Raw genomic sequence first — 23,296 nt, forward strand, 5'->3', positions numbered from 1 at the left:
ACGATACAAATCTCTGTGTATTTAGAGATTTTTGCTCAATTTGTGTTATTCATCATTCAGCATTACACCACTGATGCTTCTGCTTACAGATACAAGCAAAAATACACATGATGTCTTACCTGGTGACCGTGAAGCCTTTGCCCAAGAGAATCAACATCAGAAGAAAGACCAGGAAGCTAACCGAGAAGAGCAGTTTCCCTAAAGTTATAGAAGAGGAAAATGAGCAGAGAAATTAAAATGTTAGCAAAAATATATATTCTATAAATTTTATTATAAACGTGCTATATAAATAAATAATGCTGATATGAAAATAGAGAATATTTCTGAATACTGGGTTTGTGCCCTTGTAAATAAATGTTTTTATAAGCTTTTCAGTCAAAACAGTTTGCATTATTTGGCAAATGTCTCCTCATATTCCAGAAGCTGTCAATAAAAAAATATATATATTCTTATAAAAATAAGCCTGTTCTGGCCTCAGGCTCTGTAGACAAAACACAGAAGCTGACAAATTCTACCATCACATTTTTGCCTATTACAGCATAGAACATCAAAGTGCACCCCACAGGGCAAGTGGTCTATAAACATGTCTGATTCGCCGACCTGAAAATGGCCCTCACCTGACCCTCTCACCCAAACAAAGAATAAATTATACATATTTTTTATACATTTATTGGATTCTTCCTTTTTTTCTAACTTTGTTTGTTCTTTGACACTGAGTTATTTGTATGTTTTATATATTTGGCCTTCAGTTGGCCCTTAAATATACACAGTAAAACTTTGGGGGATTTGCAAACTCCCCAAATGTGTGTAATACCTTATGTTCTTGTGTCTTGAGCTTGTGTGTGTGTGAAGTTATGACAAAGACGTATAGCCCAAAAAAACATCTGACTCAGAAATCCTAACCATTTACATTTGAATAAAATCTTAAAGTAAAATTAGTGCAGCTTTAACACTGCAAGTAGGCCCCCATTACCAGTTTATTTGGGACAACTGAGCACAATTCAGCATTCAGGAGTTCTAGGCCAGTCACACTATTCACGTGGTTTGAGGCTTTAGAAAGCACACTAAAGTGAGGGGCTGTATTTGTTTTCTGTCAAGGTTCAAAACAGCAAGCATCAGCTAACATTTGGCAAAGTCGATGAACCCGCATTTATTACTTTTTGACATTGGGGGGAAGCAGAAAAGCACATACTGCCAATCTGTCCACCTACATTAGTCTTCACAGCTTCACCAGTTTGCTTTGCAAGGCAATATCTGGTAAATCCTGTGCTCTAAATAACTATACTACATATAAAATATAAAAAATGATGTATTTAAATTGGTACATTTCTAATCACCTGGGTTTATGTTGTTATACTCTGCATTCATTTAAACAGCACACATCTGGCACAACAGTGTTTAATATAACAGAACTGACGTCAGGAGCCACAGCAATGTTCGTAGTCAACTGAATCAGCTTCAAACTTCATCACTGCCAAAGAATACCTCTGCTGAATAACTCAGGTATTAGAATTCAAGAACACCAACAACTGCCTGACTGCCAATTACTACAGAGGTTCCATTTGTAATATGTGCACATTCTGTAGGCATATATTAAGAATATAATCGTGGATAAGTTTGGGCATGAAGGGTAAAAAGTTTCAGGTGCTGTACGATGTAGACTGCTGAAAGGACTCCCCGATCGCATATTTGCATACAAAGGTAACATCCAATTTGTAATCATACGTCCCCACAACGTACAAGCCACAAGTCAGCATTTCTACAAGCCCCAAGGGGAGTTGCTAAGCCTTGAAAGTTAACACTCTCCCAGTGTTAATTTTTGCAGCTGACTTTAGTTTATGTATTTCAGTCATGTATTTTAAAAGGTTTTACTATTTTAGAGGTATTATTAATTACTAAATTTTATAAACAACAGCTTAAAAAGTATGTTACATTTAAAAGCATGTTAACATCTAGGCAGGAACACACCCTGGAGGGGGCGCCAGGGTCACTCACACACTCATGAGTGTGTTTTTGGACCGCAGGAGGAAACACATGCAGACACAGGGAGAACACACCAAACCCCTCACAGATTCGAACCCCCAACCCCAGGACCCTGGAGCTGTGTGACTGCGCCACTGGTATAGTTGTAGAATATATTTTTAACATTTTAGACAAACATAATGAGTAAAATTAATAAACATATTCCTATTACACATTTGTTTATCTGAATATTTCTAGGTGTAGCCAAGAATATGGAACATGTACATATCATGTAATGAAGTAAATATGTCAGTTCACTCACCAAGTATCTTTAGACTGCCATTCCCCACTCCATCTCTGGCATACAGGCCCCAGTAGGTACAAAAGAAGAGCAGACTGAGAACTGGAGAATAAACAGAGAACTGCATTGAAAGACAACGTAATTAAAAATGACTGGTTAATCAAGAAGAAGATACAGAGAGAGCAAAGGTGGACGAATAGAGTGACTGAGTAAAATATAAGGACACAATCAAGGGCGCTAGCTTAGATGATATCGAGACATGTTTAACCACCACTATAACAACTACTAGCACAAATTGTGTGTGCACATTTCAATCTGAATCTAAGACCAGAACTCTCTATGGTTTAAAGTGTTTGAGTGTATTAATAGTCGTTTTTCTTTCCTCACCCTCAACTCCTGTTGCAGTCATAAACATCTTGTAGGTTGTATGGAGCAGCTGTCTTCCCTTCAGATTGTCTGGTTGAATTAAATGAATTATCTGAGTGAATTTTTAAAAGAAGCAATCCAAAACTTCTATTCTAAATGTCATAAAACAAGAACAACATGCACGGAAAGTAAAAAGCCCAGAAAGGACTTATAAAACACACTCTTATTAATAACTTATTAGAAGAGCATTTACTCACATGCAAAATAGCAGGAGATAGTAAACACTGTGGCAAATATCACCAAGAAAGTGATGTCAGTCTCTAAAATTCCTGCCAAAGACATAAGAGATTGACAAAGAAAGCTGAATGAAAGGGAGCAATAAAAACACAGAGCATTTACTGTAATTAACAACATAATACAACATCCAGAGATACAAGGCTTGCAGGACACAGGAGAATGTGTAAAAGAAAATGTAAACAGTATATTTATTATAAATAATAACATATCAGAGTTGTGTTGTCATAAGCTAACAGGACAAAAAAAATAATTACCTGAGATCAAAACATATCTAATAGCCACAAATAACAGCTGTGGTTTGATTCGGCATGGACTGTCTGAGCAATGTGAAATTTCTGGATGTAGGCGACAACAATCTTCAGCCATTCTTGCTTCAAAGAATTGCCGTTTGGACAAATTTTCATAGATGCCTTCCCTGATGTTTTATTCAATATTGCAGGTAGTCCCACCGATTTTCAAGAGGACTCAACGAGATTCTTCAGGCCAGTCTATGTATGCGAATGCTCTGAGTGTTCATCAGTTCATCTTGGAATACCGGGATGTTGATGAGTAAACGGCAAATCCTAGTTGTCCAGCAGCTCAATGCAGGCACTTTGGGTCAATTTACCCTTTTTCTGTGTAATTAAAACACCCTGAGAACAACACACAGCCTCCTCCAGCTTGAACCACAACTTGCATGCAGTCTTTATTGAAGGTTTACGATGAACATAAAGCCATCCTTCATATACAGGCGGAAAGGAGATTCATCAGACCAGATAACACTTTCCAGTCATGAACAGTCCAGTTTTCCGTCTCTTGGATCCACACTGCGGAGTGTTCTTTCAGAAACTAGTTGTGAAGGACCTGAGTTGACTTCACAACTATTCTTGCCTGGAAGCAAAGTGATTTTCATTCACAAGCCGTGAAACACCCCAGTGGTCCCTGTCTGTCCATTTTGTCTTCTGGACACAATTCTAATAAAAATTTCCGATAGAGTGTAATGTTTGTGTGGTCAACCCTTCTGAGCATACAATTCAATACACATGGAAATTCAGCTACTTCTTTAACAAATGCAATAACTCCCTTTTTGCCAATCATTAACATCTGCTTTGTGACACATTGTCCACAAATTGAACACGACATTCACTGCACTGTACCACCTCTTCTCAATCTATGAATCCCATCACACACCCCACAGGTGTTTATAGACGGATTAACCTTGTACAACGCCATTTGCAGGAACCTGAAGTTACTACCACCTTTAACATGCAAGGTGACTAATGTTTTGTCCAGGGAGCTTATAACGGAAATATTAGTGATTTAACTGCATCAACCAATCCAGTACATCTTAGAGGTCATTTATCTGTTTCTACCTCTTATCAGGTTAAATACATGAATCCTACTTATGTCTAACATGACTCTGTGACTCACCAAACTCATCTGCAGAGAAATGTTGTGTCCAAAAAGACTGGCCATTAGTCAGTTTCATCTCATACTCCAGCTGCAGCCCTCCTCCCTGTTGCGTATATGTCAGAGAGAGAGAGCGAGAGACAGACAGAGAGTGAGAGATAGGGAAGGGGGGGGGGGGGCAAAGAGAACACAAAGAGATCATCATGACTTCAAAGCACCCGACCTTCCAGTTGTTGAGAGGATTTTAGGCAGACTTTAAAAAAAAAAGTTAGTTACGCTTTGATAGCATTTGGCAGGAAAACTCTTCTCTTCATCAAAAGGGTGAAGAGCATGAAGCATACACTGTCACAAAATCAATGTAGCTACAGATAGAGTGAGGCTGGAAGAGGGAGAGGATGAGGGAGTGAAGAAGAGAGAAGGTGATAGAGAAAGAAAAGATAAGGAATCAAAGGCTGGGACACAAGTGAGCTGAGTCTGGAGTGACAGAATGTGTGAGGAAACAAAGAACTGAAGAATAAGTGGGGCTCTTGTTTTCTCTGATACTCACACGCCCGCAAAAACAACAAGCATCTGTAAACAGTGCCCAGAGGTACAACAATCCTGACTTCAAGTCTGTTAGAGAAAGATATTTTTATACTTTCACAGTGTTATTCGTAATAAGAACACTTGATGTTTGCCACCCATTAAACCACAGTTAGCTCTGACCCTGGCAGAGAGACAGTCAACAATACTGGTACCCAGCCTTTTTAACCAATGTGGAACAAGTTCAGTTTCATTCACAAATCTAATTTTTAACAGAGTAAACAGTTATGGTGCAGTGGACCCGTTATCCTCTTTACGATTTGAAAACAAAAGAAAATCAGCAGGAAATAAACAGCAAAGTTCTACGTGTGTGTGGTTTCTGTGGTGATGCTCGACCGTACACCAAAATACACAGGTATCACATATCACTGTGATCGGAACCCACTGGAAACAATGGTTAAACAATGACATTTCACTGACTCTATCCGTCTATCTCTGGCTTTGGTGCTGTCCTGATTTAGACCGAAAGCAGCTCTGAATAACACAGCCTTGAAAAACTGGTGCGAATGGGAACTGGCTTGATGGAGAGCACCAAGGTTCAAAAACCCTAAATGGAACCAGTTCAAAATCCAGAGTTCATCAAAAATCACAGAAAGGAATGTACAAAGGAGTGGAACAATTTTACCTCATGGAAGATGAACAAATAAACGAATGAACAAAAAAATGAATGCAGCACACCAATGCCAATTTCTCCTCTTGTGTATTACTGCTTTAATAATACATCGCCCAGTGCTAAGTCTCTTCACCAATGAAACATTACCAGCCATTTCTGTTGAGTTGTTGTTTGGTTTGGGTGTATTCACATAGAGTAATGGTGTTTTATAATTGTATGGTGCCCATGTTACTCGACCCTACACCACTTTACTCACTTGGTGGTTCTTCAATATCACCCCCACACCCAACACACACACACACCAAAATGTAGCCAGTGAAACATGGGCTTTGGAAACCACAACGGTGCTAATGTTAAGCTTTGTTTACTCATTGTGTATTTATGTATAATTGTTGTTTTTTGGGAGTTAACACAGCTCCAGGCCCCAGTTCATACAGATCGTTTCACTTTTTCCATTCCTGCTTCTCTGACTCTCTCTAGATTCTTTCATCGACCACCAGTCGAAGGAGTGTTTGAACCAATTCAAAAGACCAGGAGCTGACAATGTGAGTCGGATAAAACAACTGAGATCTCTACTGAAGCTTGAAGGTTCTACAAACTAAGCTAATTTGTGCTGGATGTCTGCATTTCATCGTGACTGACAAATCTCTCTGGTCAAATTTGCACTTTACACATCATGGTTCACTTGGAACCAGGAGCCAGCAGGGACTCAAAAAAGTATCCAGTTCCAGGTACCAGACCTGCCTAATAGAGAAGCAAAAGAACCAAGTAGAGTAAAAACCATGCACTGGAAAAGCACCATTAATGCAATACAGTATATTCTCAGTGGAATTCAGGTTGATTGATTGATTTGGTCAATTAAGAATATTTTACATTTTGCCCTGAAATCCCTATATCTGCTTTGGTTGCATTTTTGGGGCCACTGTTCTGCTGCCAGGCGCAGTGCAGTCCAAGTGCTCTGTCACTTGGTTGGATTTAAGCAGGTTACATACTTAAGATGCAGAAATTCATCCTAATGCTACTTTCTGAAGTCACTTCATCAATAAAGTCAAAAGATCATGTTCCACTGTGGCTGTACATTACCATACGCCATGTTTTAGGGATGAGGCGTTATGCTTTGCTTCATGAGGCGTTCCTTAATTTTTCACACTCTAGTATCGCTTAGTCTTTAGACACTGTCAAGAATTTGTGTACTTTGAGTAAAGTAGGGTGTGTTCTACAAATTCTTGATGCTTAATAGTACATCTTGTGGTAGACTTTCTGATTCTGGTGTATTCATTTTCTTTTGTCTATACCCCTGTTGTATTATTCTGACATGTCACACTGCAAAAACTCATTTCAGGGAGGCGGTGTTAAGATCTAGACCTCATTATGCAGAAAATGTGACATTTAAATCAGTGCTTATATAATTTACATGCAGTGGATAGAGTGGCTCCTTAACATGAAGCCAGCTGGTTTAACTAACATTAATGTTAATGAATGAATGAACTCACATTAACATGTCATTTACAGTCTTTTAAACACACCATGAGCAATAGAGAAGTCAATGTTTCACACGGTGCAGCGAACAACACTCATTATATTTTCCAGATTAACCAGAGATACACTTTAGTTTAGTCTGAGATGACGTAAGGATTTTAGCCTTTGTGTTCTGGTTTTGGGTTGTTTTCCTATATTATCTCTTGTGTCCTTAGCCACTCACCCACACCTGTGAGCCCCTAGGGTACTGAAAACGAAAATGGCCTTGTCTGAAAACACCCTTGTCACTGTTCTTGTGTAGACGAGGAAAACGGAGCTTTTCAGAAACGCTGACATCACAAAGCATGCCTGCCTCTGGCTGAAATTCAAATAGCTCCTCACTCCCTATGTAGTCATTAAACTACGGTATTTTTCATACTGTCTCACAATATTATCACGGTATACTGTATTACCTTGGAGATGCACTGCACTGTTGGGCTCTGTGAACCTCATAACAGTGAGTGTGAGTCAAACGAAGTGTTTTTGGTGCTGTGCAGTTCAGCTCAACACAGCTTAACAGTGCACACCGACATGGGTGAAAATAACACAGGGCTTGTGTTTTTACCCCTACTCATTTTCAGAGTGTGACATTGCAAGTCAGTGAGCTCACACAACAAATTAATTTTATGGCCTTGTACTGAAAGATACAGAAATGTGACACATCACACACACACACATCATAAATACAGCGCTCATTTGGAGATTACTGTTACACCGCCCAACCCTAGTGTATACATTCAGACAGCACTAGATTTCAGATTCCAACATATAAATAAATATAAATGATGCTGTATTAGAAATATATCATTGGAATTTGGAATTAAACCTCTGTGTTTGTCTAATGCTTCATGGTGTCTTAGAGGCACTGTGCCCTCCTACTGGTCTGGCATTACAACGCAACCATTTTCATATTCCTTTCAGAGGGAGGGAAATCTCAGTTTTTCAATATATCCAGATCCTTGTGGACAGAGCCTAAACAGACAGCCAGTGTGAAAGAGAATTAGACTGTAGAGCTCTGAGTCTAATATACGGTCTCTTCCTCTGTGGTGCACTCTCAATTAACAATTGATATGAATGAGTCTACATAATTTGCGGATTTCAGGGAGCTCCTACGAAAACTCAGTGAGAGCTGGGATGTCTGAACATCCTGCAGTTGCAAGTTTTAAATAATGATTCAAAGTAAACTCAATGTAGTGTAGTGTTCATTTTCTCGTTGCTAAGCTTGCACTTATGTAGCAAACACTAGACTTTGATACTGTTGCAGATTTTATAATGATTTGTCAGCCTCACAATGCCCTGCTTCTCTGGCACTGGCACTTGTTTGGCTAGACATCAGCAACAGACTCATGACACAAATAGAATCAACTACTGTTAGCACTCTCTTGTGTGTAATTCAGTGATGCAGCAAAATGTATCTGAGCAGCCAATTATTTCTGGCCCCCTAAAATAGGATGACTATAAATAAAAACAGATGTCAGCCTGTATTTTAAATTCATGGGCATTGCTTGAGTTTAAATCCAAGTTTCTGGGCCATGAAACAACACAAATTTGTTACATGTAGGTTGCATTTTACACACTTAGTTACCAGTTAAGTAGATACATCTGTCTTACGTCTACACTCACTAACCATATATATATATATGTTTCTAAAGGGCACACTGTATGTTTTACATATTTTATACATTAGGTGTGGAAATAAGTTAGGCGTGGAACATTTCACTACTCACCCCACATTTACTGAGAGCAATGTACCACCATCTTTCTCTGACCGAACGAAAACTACGTCCTCCAATACAGCTCAGGACTTCTTCATCACCTTCTCCTTCAACCTGAACCAGAGAATTACACTCACATTACCCCATCTATCACCATCTCAAACATGAAGCACAATACGAATCTGACCTCACCATTGCAGGTGAAAACCATTAACTCAGATTGAAAACGTTATTTCAGATTTCAGTTCAATTATTTAGGTCTAATCTGCACAATATACTTGTAGGAGAACACAAATAGATGCCCACATACACTTTTAAAACTGGTTGTTCTACAAGGGTCCTTTATTAAAGGAAATTGTTCTATATAGAACCCTAAACACTTGAAGAATTTTGCATGTTTAAAGGGTTCTTTGCAGCATGAATGCGTTCTTTAAATTGATGGAAAATGTCTGGCCATAGATGGTTCTATATAGCAACGTTAAGGACAGGGTTCTGTATGGCACGAAAAACTGTTCTTCTATTGTAACAAATAAAAAAAACGTTTTTGGAGCCATATAGAACACATTTATAAAAGGTGCTGTATAGAAACATACATAGCACAAGAACCCCTTCATCATACAAGGAGCCCTTTAATCATGCAAATTTTCTTCAAGTATTCAGAGTTCTATATAAAGAACTAGTTCCTTTAACAAAGAACGCTTTCAGAACCTGATTTTTAAGAGTGTAGAATGGCATCTTAATGGCATCATGAGGCAGCCGTGGCTAAAAGGTTAATGAACTGGGATCCAAAGATTTCCAGTGCGATTTTCTGGGCTAGCAGGAAAATGAAGGAACCATTCTGGCTCCATGAACAATCCATGGGTGAGGTGCCCTAGGTTGTCATCCTACCCACCCAGAGAAAGCTAGGCTCATTATGTTCTTGTGGACTACCAGACACAGTTGGCTGTGGAACTGCTGATTGCACCGGCCTGCTGAAACACTTAATGCTTAGATGGCTGTGCAAATAAGGAGCATAACAAATAAACTCTGGGTAAATTGTTTCAAACAACACTGATAGGTATTTGCATACTTACAACACATCCGGACCAGGTGTAGCGGGTGGTGAGGTTGATCACCTGATTGTTTTCGGGCCTCAGGACTGCCTCCTTCTGATAGCAGTCCTACACAGATATGATCCCATAAGCACTGGTTTTACACCACATGTACTTTAATAAAGCAAGCAAAACAGAGAAACTGATTCTATTTACTAGTGCTGCTTATCCAAGTGCTATTTTTCCATTCATTCATTGTCTATTACTGTGTATCCAGTTCAGTGTCGCGGTGGGTCTGGAGCCTACCCAGAATGGCTACATACCTTGGATGGGGTACCAGTCCACTGCAGGTCACCACACACTCATACAATCAAACCTAGGGACACTTTTGAAAAGCCAATCGACTTAACAGCATGTTCTTTTTGGACTGTTAATAGAAACCAGAGCACCCAGAAGAAACATGTAGGTTTATATGTAGAGTAACGTAACATGGATGATCAGGAATGCAGCCAATAGCAGATCTAAAACATATATAAAGATGAAGATGTTGATTTAGAAATACGCTTTTTATGTGCACTGTGTTCATTGATAAGCATCTGCTGTTCAGAAAATGAAGTGTGTTTAAATTTGCCATAATATTTTTGCATTTTCTTTGTCATACTGCAAATGGCAAGCTTTATGACCATAACTCAGTGGCCACATCGGTTTCTTCTGAAATCAGGGATATGAATAGGTAGTTTGACACCTTTATACCTTTTTTATATTTCTGTGAAGCCTGTACATTTTATCAGTACATTGCTTTGACTGAAAATAATTGCATTGGATGGGGTTGCACAGTGGGTTGATTTGATAGCATTAGTGAGGTCTAGTACTGATGTTGGATGCTTAGCGTCACATAAGCCACTCCATCTCTGTATGTATTCACTCCAGAAAATGAAGTTCCCCTGCTTCATAGCCCAGTGCTGGTGACCTTTGGCTCATGTGCAGCTGTTCCAACGTTTCCCATTTATAATGGGTTTTTACAAACAACAGAACACAGCAGCATATTTATAATGATAAAAATAAACTATCATAACAACCCTATAGTTCAAACACAGCTTCTTCCAGTTTATAATGGATGAGAATGTCCTTGGAAGAAGAAAAACGATGTCCGCATTATAGATACTCACTCATGCAGGCCGCACTCTGGCCTTTTGGAGACTACAGCTGAGTGTGTAATCCACAGAGCAGCACACCACTGCAGATACTCTCTCATCCAAGATGAGTCCTCCTCACCACTATCTCACTCTCCCTCTATCTCTCACATAAACACCCTCACTCGCCTCTCCACACAGACACACACACACACACACAGACACAGACACACACAGACACACACACACACAAATAGACTACAGTCAGTGTCTGCCTCACCTTCTCTGGCCTCTTGTATACAGCTGGCCACTGCGAGCTTTCATCAAAGTAGAGCAATATGTTCTGACAGCAGCGTGACTATGAGATATAGAGAGAGAGAAAGAGAGAGAAAGAGAGACACTTTTCAATTGAGTCTCATCAAGTACCTAAGAGAGGAGGTGAGAGCAATTGAGAAATAGGTTTGAGGGACTGACTCTTTAGAAATAGTGGCAAAGCCGCAAAAAATGAGAAACAGAAACGGCACGTGAACCAACAAGCTGCAGTCTGTATAGTAGCAGCAAGTGCTAATTTATGAGAAGCTGAGCATAAACAACAATAACTGGATCCAGAATCGACAGCTTGAATTTTGATTTACAATTATACATCAAACAAAAACGCTTTCTTAAGGGACCTTTTTAAGAAACTCCACATGAAATTTCTATGAAACCCCCCAAAGTTTTGCACTGAAGTTTTAAAACCTTTAAACTCAAAATATATTTGCTTCATTGGAATGTATTCCCAGCCTTTTCCACACTAAAGCCCATCTATTTCTCACAAGATCGGCCCACAGCAAAACATTTTTGATTATTTACGACTAAGGACTACTGTGGAACTCTAAGGACCACTTAGTATAGGTCTGATGATCACCAGGGTGTGCTCCTAAGCCCACGTCTGGTTCATGGCCCAGTGGCAAAGTAAATTCTCTCAGAGATTCCTTCGTCTGAATTGTACCTAATCCTTACCTTGGGATATCGGAACTTAAAGTCCAGTCTTCCAAAATCAGTAAGGAAGCAAAACCTCGTCAGAAAAACCCAGTCCTGTGGAGGAGGAAAAAGAAGACAAGTCAGGAAGAGCAGCAGAGGGAACACATTTATTTCCCAGAAACATAACTCAGCAGGAAAAGGAAAAAAACCTTCTTACATTTCAATGGAATCAAGGTAATTTTGGAGCAATTCTATTGACAAGGTCAGCTGCTGTGTTCAAATGATGTAGTAAATAGTAGTTTAAAAAATCAACAAAAAACGGAGACGTGTTTTTGATTGGACAGTGAGGATATATATTTAAATTCCTAGTTCTTTATACTGCAGTTTGATAATATATTGTGTGTATTGAATATTTATTGGAGATTTGATACACATTTGAAACAACTGATTTTACAGATGTGCTTGTGGATTCTGATAAGATTTGAGTGTGTATTTACTTTGGCTTAGACCTTGTTAGTTACCAGGCTGTATTACTGATACAGTGAGGTGGTGTCCCTATTTTTTCTTAGTATTCTCTTTAAAAATGTATTAAATGGACTAACATAATTGGATGTCTACAAATTTTGTACATGTAGTGATCAACGCATACCTGTACTCCTTTTGCTTATTCTTACTTAGTGTGCTCTGGCCTCAGCATTGATATTTTGGGACTGGTAACTTTTTGGATTTTGGAGATGGAACTGGATCAAGAATCTGTGTGTGGAATAACTCTCTATAGCTACAGCTAAAGCCTTCCTCCCACTAGCTTAACTCTTCCTAGCCTTAAGCTACATGCTGTTTCTCTCCAGAGTCTTAATTCTCTCATGAAGATTAGCTGGAAGATATGTCTAGTGTTTTTACAACACAGCCATGGACTCAAGTTATGCGATTTTAAACTAAGCTGGAGGATTCTAAAGTCTTTTACAAATCCCCTTACTGGACTGAAGGATTCTGTGGTTTATTACACATATTTAGACCCAGGTCACAACATGAAACCAGCAAGCTCTCGTCAAAAGCTGCTCTGCTTCTCTCTGCATCCCGTGACATAACACACACTGAGGTATATTTCTTGGATACTTTTATGCTCAAATCGCCCTGGGGCGCTGGCGAGTGATTTCTGGGAGCATTTTGCAGAGAAGGCCACATAACTGCCAGGTGTATTTGCCCCCTATCCAATAACTATAGGCTACAAGGTGTAAACCTGGGGCTTCTTAACTTTTGTGGATTTACAATCAATGGCTGCCACCTGATTTCATGCAATTTCAGTTTGGATATGACTGATACAATGCCCATGCACATGTATATAGTGCCAGTTACATATAGGTTCCTCTAGAGGGAACCTTTAATCTTAAACTGATCCAAGCGATATGTGTGTAAACAAGGTTTACGGAGGTGAAGTGTGTGTGTGTTTGTGTGCATGTGTTTGGGATGTATAACTGTAGTGGTGCACTTCACTGTTTTTTTGGGCTGAAGGCTACAGAACATGAATCAGTCTGTGGAGCTTGAACTAAATTGATACTATTAAAAGAATAGAGTCTGGGTTGAAATGACACTATTAAAAGTGGAAATGGAGTGCTTGTGGGAGCCTAAATTGTTCCTGCTGTGGAGATTGACTCGCACCAATGTCATAGCTAACTATAGCCAAGAACCCACAAGAGCTGTCCTCACAGACCACTACAGCAGACTGCCATTCTGTAGTCAGCTACATGCCCATATTATAAATCACAGGTCTAAGCCCAGTTTCTGAATGGGGAAAACTGTATGGCGTTTTTTGAACTCTATCATGCTCTCTGCTAAAACAAATCTGTGTATATTCTGTTACTGGAACCTCTGAAAAACAGATTATAAATAATTCAAAATGCAGGCCACCACTGCATTTGAATTGACACTGCACAAATGTTTACTATTAAACTTAAACAGGAGGCTAATATTAAACATACCAGCTCCTAAATCTTTACTCTTCTTCCAGGCATTTCTAGATGACTTCTTGTAGTGGGGTACACACAGAGCTTAGAGGGTGTTACGAGGAAAGGTAGGACTGAATGAAAGGTGGTAGAAACTGGGTTCGCTAATTATGGACCACTCAAGTTTCCAGGATGATTAATTCATGACACTTGTTGCTTTGTTAGGGCTAATTTAATATATCACCAAAAGAAGCATTAATCCAATTACTCAAATATACTATTTCTTTTTTTTTTTTTAATGAGTCAGTGCAATCATTTGGCCTTATAGTGCAATTTTATTAAAAGCAATAATTTGTCTAGAAATGTCAGCAAATGAAGTATTTTACCATCTCCTCCACTTCTGTGTGCATATTTAAAAATTCACAAATTTACACTAGTCTATCTTCAATTGTTCCTTCAGTACATGCATCAACTTTCAAGCCAACAATAGAGCTTTTGTTGATGGTTTCCATGGCAGTGCTATAGGCCTCTTAAATAATCTTAACACAAGAACTCGCTTTGACCAAAACTTCAGATCACAGTAAGGGATATGGGTATATTGCTTATCCTACACACACACACACACACACACACACACACACACACACACACACACACACACACAGGTCAGTTATCCTTAATCAGCCACCCACATTGAGGATAGAACTCACTATTGTCATAGCAATGGCCACATGCTGAACTTTGCAGCTGCCATAGAAACCAGAGGTTCGACTCTCATTACGTCTTAAGGCACTGCTTTTATCACTCCCTCTTCCTGTTTAATGTCAGAGCAGCTCAGTCAGTACCTCTCTCCGAACACACTTCTCTATAAAACGAGACCGCTGAAGACCGTTTATACGGATATTAACTCATTCATTTTTGTTGACCTCAATATTGACCACTGTGTTTACTGCCGTGTTTGTCTACCTTAAAATGATTGTCACAAAACGGTGTTTTAGCCAGTTGTGCTATTTTATTCTCTTGTTCCCATAATCCATTATGTCATTTTGTTTTTTATATTCCAAATACAATGTCAGGATATTCTTAATAACTAAAAGCTCACTGCTCTTTAATTTAAATTCAATTAGAGTATCATTATATGGGTGGCACAGTGGCGCAGCAGGTAGAGAGAGAGAGAGGTTTGTAATTTATAATTAGTCACACAGCTCCAGGGACCTGGAGGTTGTGGGTTCGATTCCCACTTCGTGTGACTGTCTGTGAGGAGTTGGTGTGTTCTCTCCGTGTCCGTGTGGGTTTCCTCCGGGTGCTCCTCCCACAGTCCAAAAAGACATGTTGGTAGGTGGATTGGCGACTCCAAAGTGTCCGTAGGTGTGAGAGAATCTGTGAGTGCGTGTGTTGCCCTGTGAAAGACTGGCGCCCCCTCCAGGGTGTATTCTTGCCTTGTGCCCAATGATTCCAGGTAGGCTCTGGACCCACCCCGACCCTGAATTGGATAAGCGGCTACAGATAATGAATGAATGAACGAGTATCATTATATCTGTGGCATAAACTTTATTAAACTGAAAATAATTAATTATTAATATTCAAAATGCTTATGGGAATGGAAGTCTGTGCATTAACAGAGCAGTACGTCTTCAGAGGTGAGAACTGTCTGTGGCCAGAGTGATTGGAATCTTAAACAACAAAATGAACCCCAAAAACACATTAAGATTTCATATATTTAAGACTTCTGAAACCAAGAAAAGACAGATAGTGCTCCCTGGGTTGTGGAGTAGAAGATTAATTCCACAGCTGTTTCATTTACGCTCCACAAAGAGTCCATAAAGAGTTAACTTACTCTTGAAATGCATTATGGGTTGTCTGCCATTGAGCGTTGTACACAGTAAATTATTCATCATCATCATCTTTATAATTACTAGTCTATTAGTTACACCTACTCATTTCAACAGACTATAATTGACCACGACACACCTACCTTATAGGTCCATGGTATAGGAGTTCAATTATAGTCTACCAGTCTGTTGTCTGGCACGATTTGCCCTCCTCCCTCTGCTTTCTATTCATCATAGGTCTGTTTCTAATATCAAGACCTCAGTTGGTCAGATACTGTTTGAATGCATTCCCTCAACACTGTAATTATGCTGTGACATGGTGTCAGCTTTCTACTCAAGTTATTCAACCAAGACCTGCTCTGTATTCGGAAACTGACCATTAATACAGAGCCAGGGTAGCACTAATTATACATGACACAGAATGGGCTATAGCAGTGGTTATCAAATGTGGTACATGAGATGACCTCAAACATATTACTTACGACTTAACAGTTAAAGGCAATGTTCAAGATTGTAATCCAAAAACACTTTATATAAAATTTAGAAGATGTTTCCTCACAAGCCCTCATGCTAGCTCTCCAATCTGTTTGCATGCTAAAAATTAGTCTCTCTCTCTCTCTCTCTCTCTCTCTCTCTCTCTCTCTCAGCATTTGGACAACGGAGAGAACTCCAAACGTTGAAGAGCATGAACCAAAAAGAGGATGTTGCTCTATTCCTGCACCATAGGTGGGTAATATCAACTTATTTTTGCTGTTTCAGATAATTTAAGGTGGAAATGTCTCCAAACCCAGGAGATGGCTAACTGCTTTACAGTGTTATAAATGAGTTTCTGTGGTCATTCACACTGTGAATAAAAGCAGTTAAATTTCATCGACCCTCAAACAATGTTTCTTTCCCCTCAAGCAAACCATTCCACCTTAAAACAAGCTTCTGATTGTAAACGACCAGAGAGAACTGCAATAACCCACAACTGTACATGTTCCCTTTAAGGAACTATTAACTGAATATTTAACTTATTTATGTGTAAATTACATAATGACTCACTTTATATAACCTGGCATTAATAAAATTCATTTGGTGTTTTGGATTTAAAAGTTTGAGAACCTCTGGGCTATAGTCTGTCACTGTATACCACCGAGATGAATGAGTGCAGATTGCTATACAATCATCATTGAGCAATAACCACAGCCTGAGACAGCAACCTTAAGCTATTCCAGTTTTTAATTTTATAGTTCAGTTTAAATGACTTGTTTCCAATTTTCACTACCTGAGGTCAGATAGAATCCTGCTCTATAGATTCCTCCCTGGTCCAGACCTTTTCTTCAGGTCAGACCTTAGTTTTAATACAGTTTTGCTTCATGTAATTGGAAGGCAGCAGTCCTTGAAAGTGCCTACATCCCTTCTAGACTGAGCGAAATCTAACCATATCTTTCTGCTGGGAACACATCTGTTCAAACTTTAATGGACATCTGATGCCTCCACTTTACTTGTTTCAAGGTCAGTGCAAATGTCTTCCACATTAATTCATCAAATTCAAGCTCACAGTGTTTTGCTTGAGCAGCACTATATACAAAGCTTGTCTCATTAATATTACAGTATTTTATTCCAGGATCTTCACTTAAAAGCAAACAAACATGTCAAATAAACAAGGTATGGACTACAGAGCTTTAGTCTACATAGCCCCGTCAGAACAGGTTTCATCATGAAAGACACACAAAGCACTTTAGAATAATGATAAAAATGGCATACTTTAAATTTGTTTAATTTCCACAACACAGCTGTGTTATGATATTAATAATGACGATAAAGAAACACTTGAATTTAAAGCACATTGTAATAAAACTTTCTCTTTATACATTATATATCAAAAATTATGAATCTTGCTGACATTTTAATAAGGTTTAAATATGACAGTGATTTTAAATCAGAGATAAGTAAAGCAAAATATGGAACTGCGTTTTATAAACGGTGATTTAGAAAAGCTATTGTTGCTGCTATTCATATGCTTTCCAGCTTTCCACAAGGAAGTAGGTGGAAGCTGCTGTGTCTCATTTGAATAATCAGCTATGACTGAGGCCTACGCCTATCCTCCAAGTCTATGTAGAGCAGGAGCTGGAAAAATGATCAATGGCATCTTTCAAATAGACTTTGGCTCATAGACAAAAAGGCATCACTGAGGACTTCATTACTGAGGACTGAAGATGTCATGACATTACGTCATTTCACTGTCTTTATTATTAAAAGAGATGACTCCACCCAGCTTCAGCATTTGGCCAATCAGAGGTGGTTTCACCATTTTCTCTCTCTAAGAGAGAGACGCTAAGCTTCATGAAGAATTAATTACCAATCAACTACTCATGTCACCTTAACTCCACTGAGGGTTTAAATGATTAATTGCTTGGAAGCACAACAGACAGACTATAAATACACTTACAAGCTCATGCAAACACATTCACACATAAACACATGCTTTTATATATAAAGGATGAATGGACCAGTAGAAATAATCCAATATTCATTGGAATAAAACCGTCCTACATTGAGTTCCATTGAAAGTTAGAAATTTATCTCCTATAACTGTACTATTTTGAAGATGCATGTTTTTCTTTGGACAGCAATGATACACCGATCAACCATAACATTAAGACCACCACCTTGTTTCTACACTCACTCTCCATTCTCTCAGCTCCACTGACCATACAGGAGCACTTTGTACTTGTACAATTACAGACTGTAGTCCATCTATTACCTGTTTGCCCCCTTTCACCCTGTTTTCCATTGATCAGAACCCCAGCATGACCCTCATTGAGGTGGTGGTATTGGTAGTGTGTTAGTGTGTGTTGTGCTGGTGCAAGTGGATCAGACACAGCAGTGCTGCTAGAGTTTTAAACCTCTCAGTGTCACTGCTGGACTGAGAACAGTCCACCGATCAAAAACATCCAGCATCTTGTGGAAGGTGTGTCTAACAGAGTGGACAGTAAGTGGATGCAGTGTTAAAGAACTCCAGCAGCACTGCTGTGTCTGATCCACTCATACCAGCACAAACTAACATACTACCGCCACCACATCAGTGTCACTGCAGCGCTGATCCACCACCCACATCGTGCCTGCTCAGTGGGGGTCCTGGCCATTGAAGAACAGGGTGAAAGGGGGAGAAGAAATTATGCAGAGCAACAGATGGACTGCAGTCTGTAATCGTAGAACTACACAGTGCTCCATGAGTGGTCAGTGGAGCAATGAATGTAGACATGCAGGTGTTCCTAATCCAGTGATCGATCAGTGTTGTACTGAGCATCAGTTTACATAACAGGGCCACTTCAGAGTAGGTGAACTCACTAATTATATCATCATATATCATATGTCTACTAGGGCTGTGCCAAACCATATTGTTGGTGATAATATCAATATATTTATAAAAACGATAACAATATCCATATAGTGACTTGTTTATCTAATAATGTCATACAGTTACTCATAACATGGCATATGTTCATTACGTGGTGAATTAGCCTTTATGTTCCATAGAGTGGGTCCCCATAATGCGCTCATGTTTAAAACGGTTTAAGCAGAAACACTTTTATCACAGAACTGCCGATACATCAGACACTAGACTTCAGCTGCTTAATATAGCTGCGTTTTTATTTAATTTAAAAGAATCATTAAAGGAAAATGGTGATGGAATGCACATTAAAATAGTGTACGTCACATCAATAGTGTTTTACATCAAGAACATACAGAGTAAAAACAGTGGCCTGAGAGGTCAATTAGGACAGAGGGGATATAGTAAATATGGAATTGAGCCAATCATAAACCAAACGAGTGAATTAATGAGAGAATTAATGAGTCTCTTCTGTACCTCCAAAGGAAACAACTAACACTAGCAGTCTGTAAAAATCTTGTCCAAGCTCCAACACATATATTAATACTCTGTTTACACAGAGTAGGGGTTAATTGAGGCCAGCATAGCCAGAACAGCCACGACACTTAAGGCCATGTTTGCAATGTTTGCAGAGTGATGAGTAAATTCATGAGCTTGAAACAGAGAAGATAAAGCCATAGTGTACTCTTTCAGTCCAAGGTCTTAAAATCAATACCTGAATTGAAGCTTGCAAACAGCCACTCTGCAATCTCCATATGCTCTGAAAGTCATTACTGCAAGTTCTGCACTTTTCTTTGCTCCATTTTGTTCCAGAATATGTACTGTAATAATAAAGAAGAATCTAAAGCTTCTGGTATTCTTGGTATTTTTCTCTCATTTCTAAGAAGACTTCAGTCATCATTTGATGACAATTTATTTCCTTCATTTACATAGATCAGTAAGTTTTTTTTTTGCCACTTTAACAGCCTTGTCAGATATTTTCTAAGTCTATTATCATATTCATTGTTGCTTTTGATATAATAATCTTCTCCTTGCCTTTTCACTCAAGAATAAATTTAACGTTGATCTAAAAAAGTGTGTAGGGTTGGCTTGACTAATTAATTCTGTTGCTTTTATCTAGTTCCAGCTTCTGTTGTTTTAACATTATCTTTTCCTTTGAGACATATATGAAATGACAGATCCCCATTAAAAAGGCATTTGCAAACTCCTATAATAGTTTAGGATTTGCTCATTAGTCCTAAAAGAAAAAAAGGTCTATCTCTGAGTCTTTCTTTCTTTCTTTAGTATTATCACTAAGTAGGAATGATGAAAGTGGATGGTTCTAAGAGCCAATTAACAATTCACCAGTCTTTATGGAAACGGCCATATTCACTACTATATAGACCTATGTCACATGAATGTATCCTCAGTAGGGAAGCACGTGCAGATTTGTCTTTTGTGCATGCGGTTGCAGTGTCTCATAGATATACTATACGACTACTATACTATACACATGTATATTACATTTTGTAAACTCTCAGAAGAACGGTCACTGTGGTGGTACCTCATCTGTTGAGATCTATTTTGCTTTAAACACAGTTTTATAATGAAGACATACAAATAGTCACCTCACCTTCTGGAGAAGAGAATGTAATGTATGTTTAAGAGACACAGAAGTGAACTTTAAAAACCACTGTTGTACATTTAGTGACAATAATGTACCTGTACTCTGGCTTTTGGTGGGCGTGAGGTTGTGAGATTTTAAACTTCAGACACTCAGCAGATACGTATTTGCAGTGTCTCTGTCATGATGGTCCTTAGCAATTAATTTTTCACCCACTAGACTCTGGCCAATAGCAGTGCCATTATGTCTTTCATTTGGAAGAACTGTTAATACGAGCAGCTGCAGTGAAATATAATAAACTCCTGTTGTTGATTGGCTTAATAGAATGTGATTAACAACAGAATAGGCAGGTGTGCTCGGGTCCAGCATAGTTCAGGCTGAATTTAGCTCGTTATAATATGCACACAAGGAAACAGCCAAATTCTATGAAATTTGAATCCTTAAAATTTTTGTATTTTGGGGTAAGGCCCTGCTGACCTTGCCAAGCTCCACTGGTAAACATCACTTTATTTGAGGGTCTGTGATTTTTTCCTGGAGCTTCTTTAGCTCAACACAGACACTGTCTGTGGTTTGCGCTGATATTCTTTGGTTCCACAAGGGAATGTTCTTTTCTGGTTCTGGAACCAATTTATGTTGGGGGACATTTGCAAACTGGTTGCAAATAGGAACATGGTATATTTTTGGTTAAACATGATAACTTAATTTAGTCTTCCTATAAAATATTAGGGGCCGGTTGCTGACCACAAGATCACCCTTGGATATATACACTGTAACCATGACAGTGTCAGTCCTGTGCTAAGTATGGTCCACAAACTACATAAAATAAGGACAGTATGGCCTCTTCCCATTGATGGTTAGTGGAGAGAAGCAGAAGAATTGTACAGTAACAATAAGAACAACTTCATGAAATATCTACCTGATAAAGTTAAGGCTATTTAATTCAATGTCCATGCTATAGTTCCGTCTTGGGATAAACGTTATAAACAAAGATACTCCATTATGAGAACTGTGTGTCCTATAAAAATATACAACACATATTAAATTCTTTACAGCACTGCAAAGTCAAGAGTGTAATAAACCTCAATTACTGCAACATCACATTCCCATACATTTACAACCTTACATTCACATTCATACTGTTTGGGAAATAAAACAGAAAATAAATAGTGTCTGCCCACCTCCCAAAGGCAACACACCAACCAAGTCCATTAGTGCCAAATAGGCATGGGCTATAAGCCAAGGACAAACAATGACAATAAACAACAAAATGCGTTTTTTTAGAAGTCTGTAATAGTTCTGCTTAGACACAAGGTAAATTATGAAGCTTCTGTTTTGGATGGATCCTAAGCATTTGTTTACATCATTGCTCTTAATTACATATCCTCTGCATTATAAAGGATGATTGGTAGCTCCATAACACCTTGTTCAAACCCAGACGACAAACATAAGGGTCAAAGTGTAGATAAGTTGCCAGTGTCCTTTAATTTTAGTGCATTATTGACCGATATAGTATCATCTGCTGGGCCACAGATGACACTCTGTAGATAACATTCTTCACTGTTATTACACCCTGCTTCACATCCACCCCTACAGTAAACCACACACCATTGACTGAAAAATCACTGGATTAGAAACACCTAACTTGGATCCACACTCGTTGTCCATCTGTCTATTGTCTGGTTCTCTACATTATTTATCCCCATTTCACCCTGCGCTTCAATGCTCAGGACCCCCACAAAGCAGGGGTAATTTAGGTGGTGGATCATTCTCAGATCTGGTGCTATGGATCAGACACAGCAGTGCTGCTGGAGTTCTGTCCACTCTCTGTCCATTCTGTGAGACACTTCTCCCTCATTGGTCCACCTTGTAGATGTAAAGTCAGAGACAGTAGCTCATCTGTCGCTGCTGTGTGTCGGTCGTCCTCTAGTCCTTCATCAGTGACACAGGACGCTGTTGGCTGGATGTTATTGGTCGGTGGACTGTTCTCAGTCCAGACACTGAGGGGTTTAAAAACTCCAGCAGCACTGCTGTGTCTGATCCACTCGCACCAGCACAACACACACTAACACAACACCACCACGTCAGTGTCACTGCAGAACTGAGAATGATCCACCACCACATCACACCTGCTGTGTGGGGGTCCTCTGCGCTGAAGGACGGGATTAGAAAGTATGCAGAGGAACAGATGGATTATAGTCTGAAATTGTAGAGCTAAAATGCTCCTATGTGGTCAGTGGAGCTGATTTTGTATGTTTGTATATTGTAGACTTTATTCTGTTGTTTATAATGTATGTACTGTGAACAATCCTGTTACTAAAGAAACACCTGGAAAGAGCTGGAAATAAATTTCTTCTTGTATCAAAATATTTGGCCAATAAACCAGATTCTGATTCTGATATAAATATAATTACAAACGCATGCTGTTTGCCTTGTGGTTCTGACAGGTTTGTGAGATGTTTAAAGGAACACGAGGGAAAATATGCTATCTTTGTTATTGCTGCTATTTTTATTATTTAGAATTGTTTCCTACCCTCCTCTCAAATGTTACATAGTGCAACTTCTGAAGTGCTAAGTCAAGAATAGCACAGACAGAGGCTCTATTTTCCCTGATACAAGTAAGCGGAGAATCACAGTGATTTTGAAGCTGTAATTTTCAGGTAAAAATGCGA

The 23,296-nt window shown here is 39.0% G+C and overlaps 1 protein-coding gene across 3 annotated transcripts in view; it reads right to left on the reverse strand.

Moving 5' to 3' along the window:
* tmem145 (transmembrane protein 145) overlaps positions 1–23,296 on the reverse strand; it is a 43,096-nt gene that overhangs the window by 16,513 nt on the left and 3,287 nt on the right. For all 3 annotated transcript variants that reach the window (XM_066672334.1, XM_066672184.1, XM_066672271.1), the window contains exons 3-11: positions 11,910–11,984; positions 11,188–11,265; positions 9,817–9,903; positions 8,756–8,857; positions 4,337–4,421; positions 2,887–2,958; positions 2,651–2,719; positions 2,285–2,365; positions 120–198 (exon numbers count right to left, since the gene is read on the reverse strand). In XM_066672334.1, coding sequence (XP_066528431.1) covers positions 120–198; positions 2,285–2,365; positions 2,651–2,719; positions 2,887–2,958; positions 4,337–4,421; positions 8,756–8,857; positions 9,817–9,903; positions 11,188–11,265; positions 11,910–11,984 — 728 coding nt within the window. The remainder of the gene's footprint in view (positions 1–119; positions 199–2,284; positions 2,366–2,650; positions 2,720–2,886; positions 2,959–4,336; positions 4,422–8,755; positions 8,858–9,816; positions 9,904–11,187; positions 11,266–11,909; positions 11,985–23,296) is intronic.

Source organism: Hoplias malabaricus, chromosome 1 (assembly GCF_029633855.1).
Source record: "Hoplias malabaricus isolate fHopMal1 chromosome 1, fHopMal1.hap1, whole genome shotgun sequence".
Taxonomy (NCBI): Eukaryota; Metazoa; Chordata; class Actinopteri; order Characiformes; family Erythrinidae; genus Hoplias; species Hoplias malabaricus.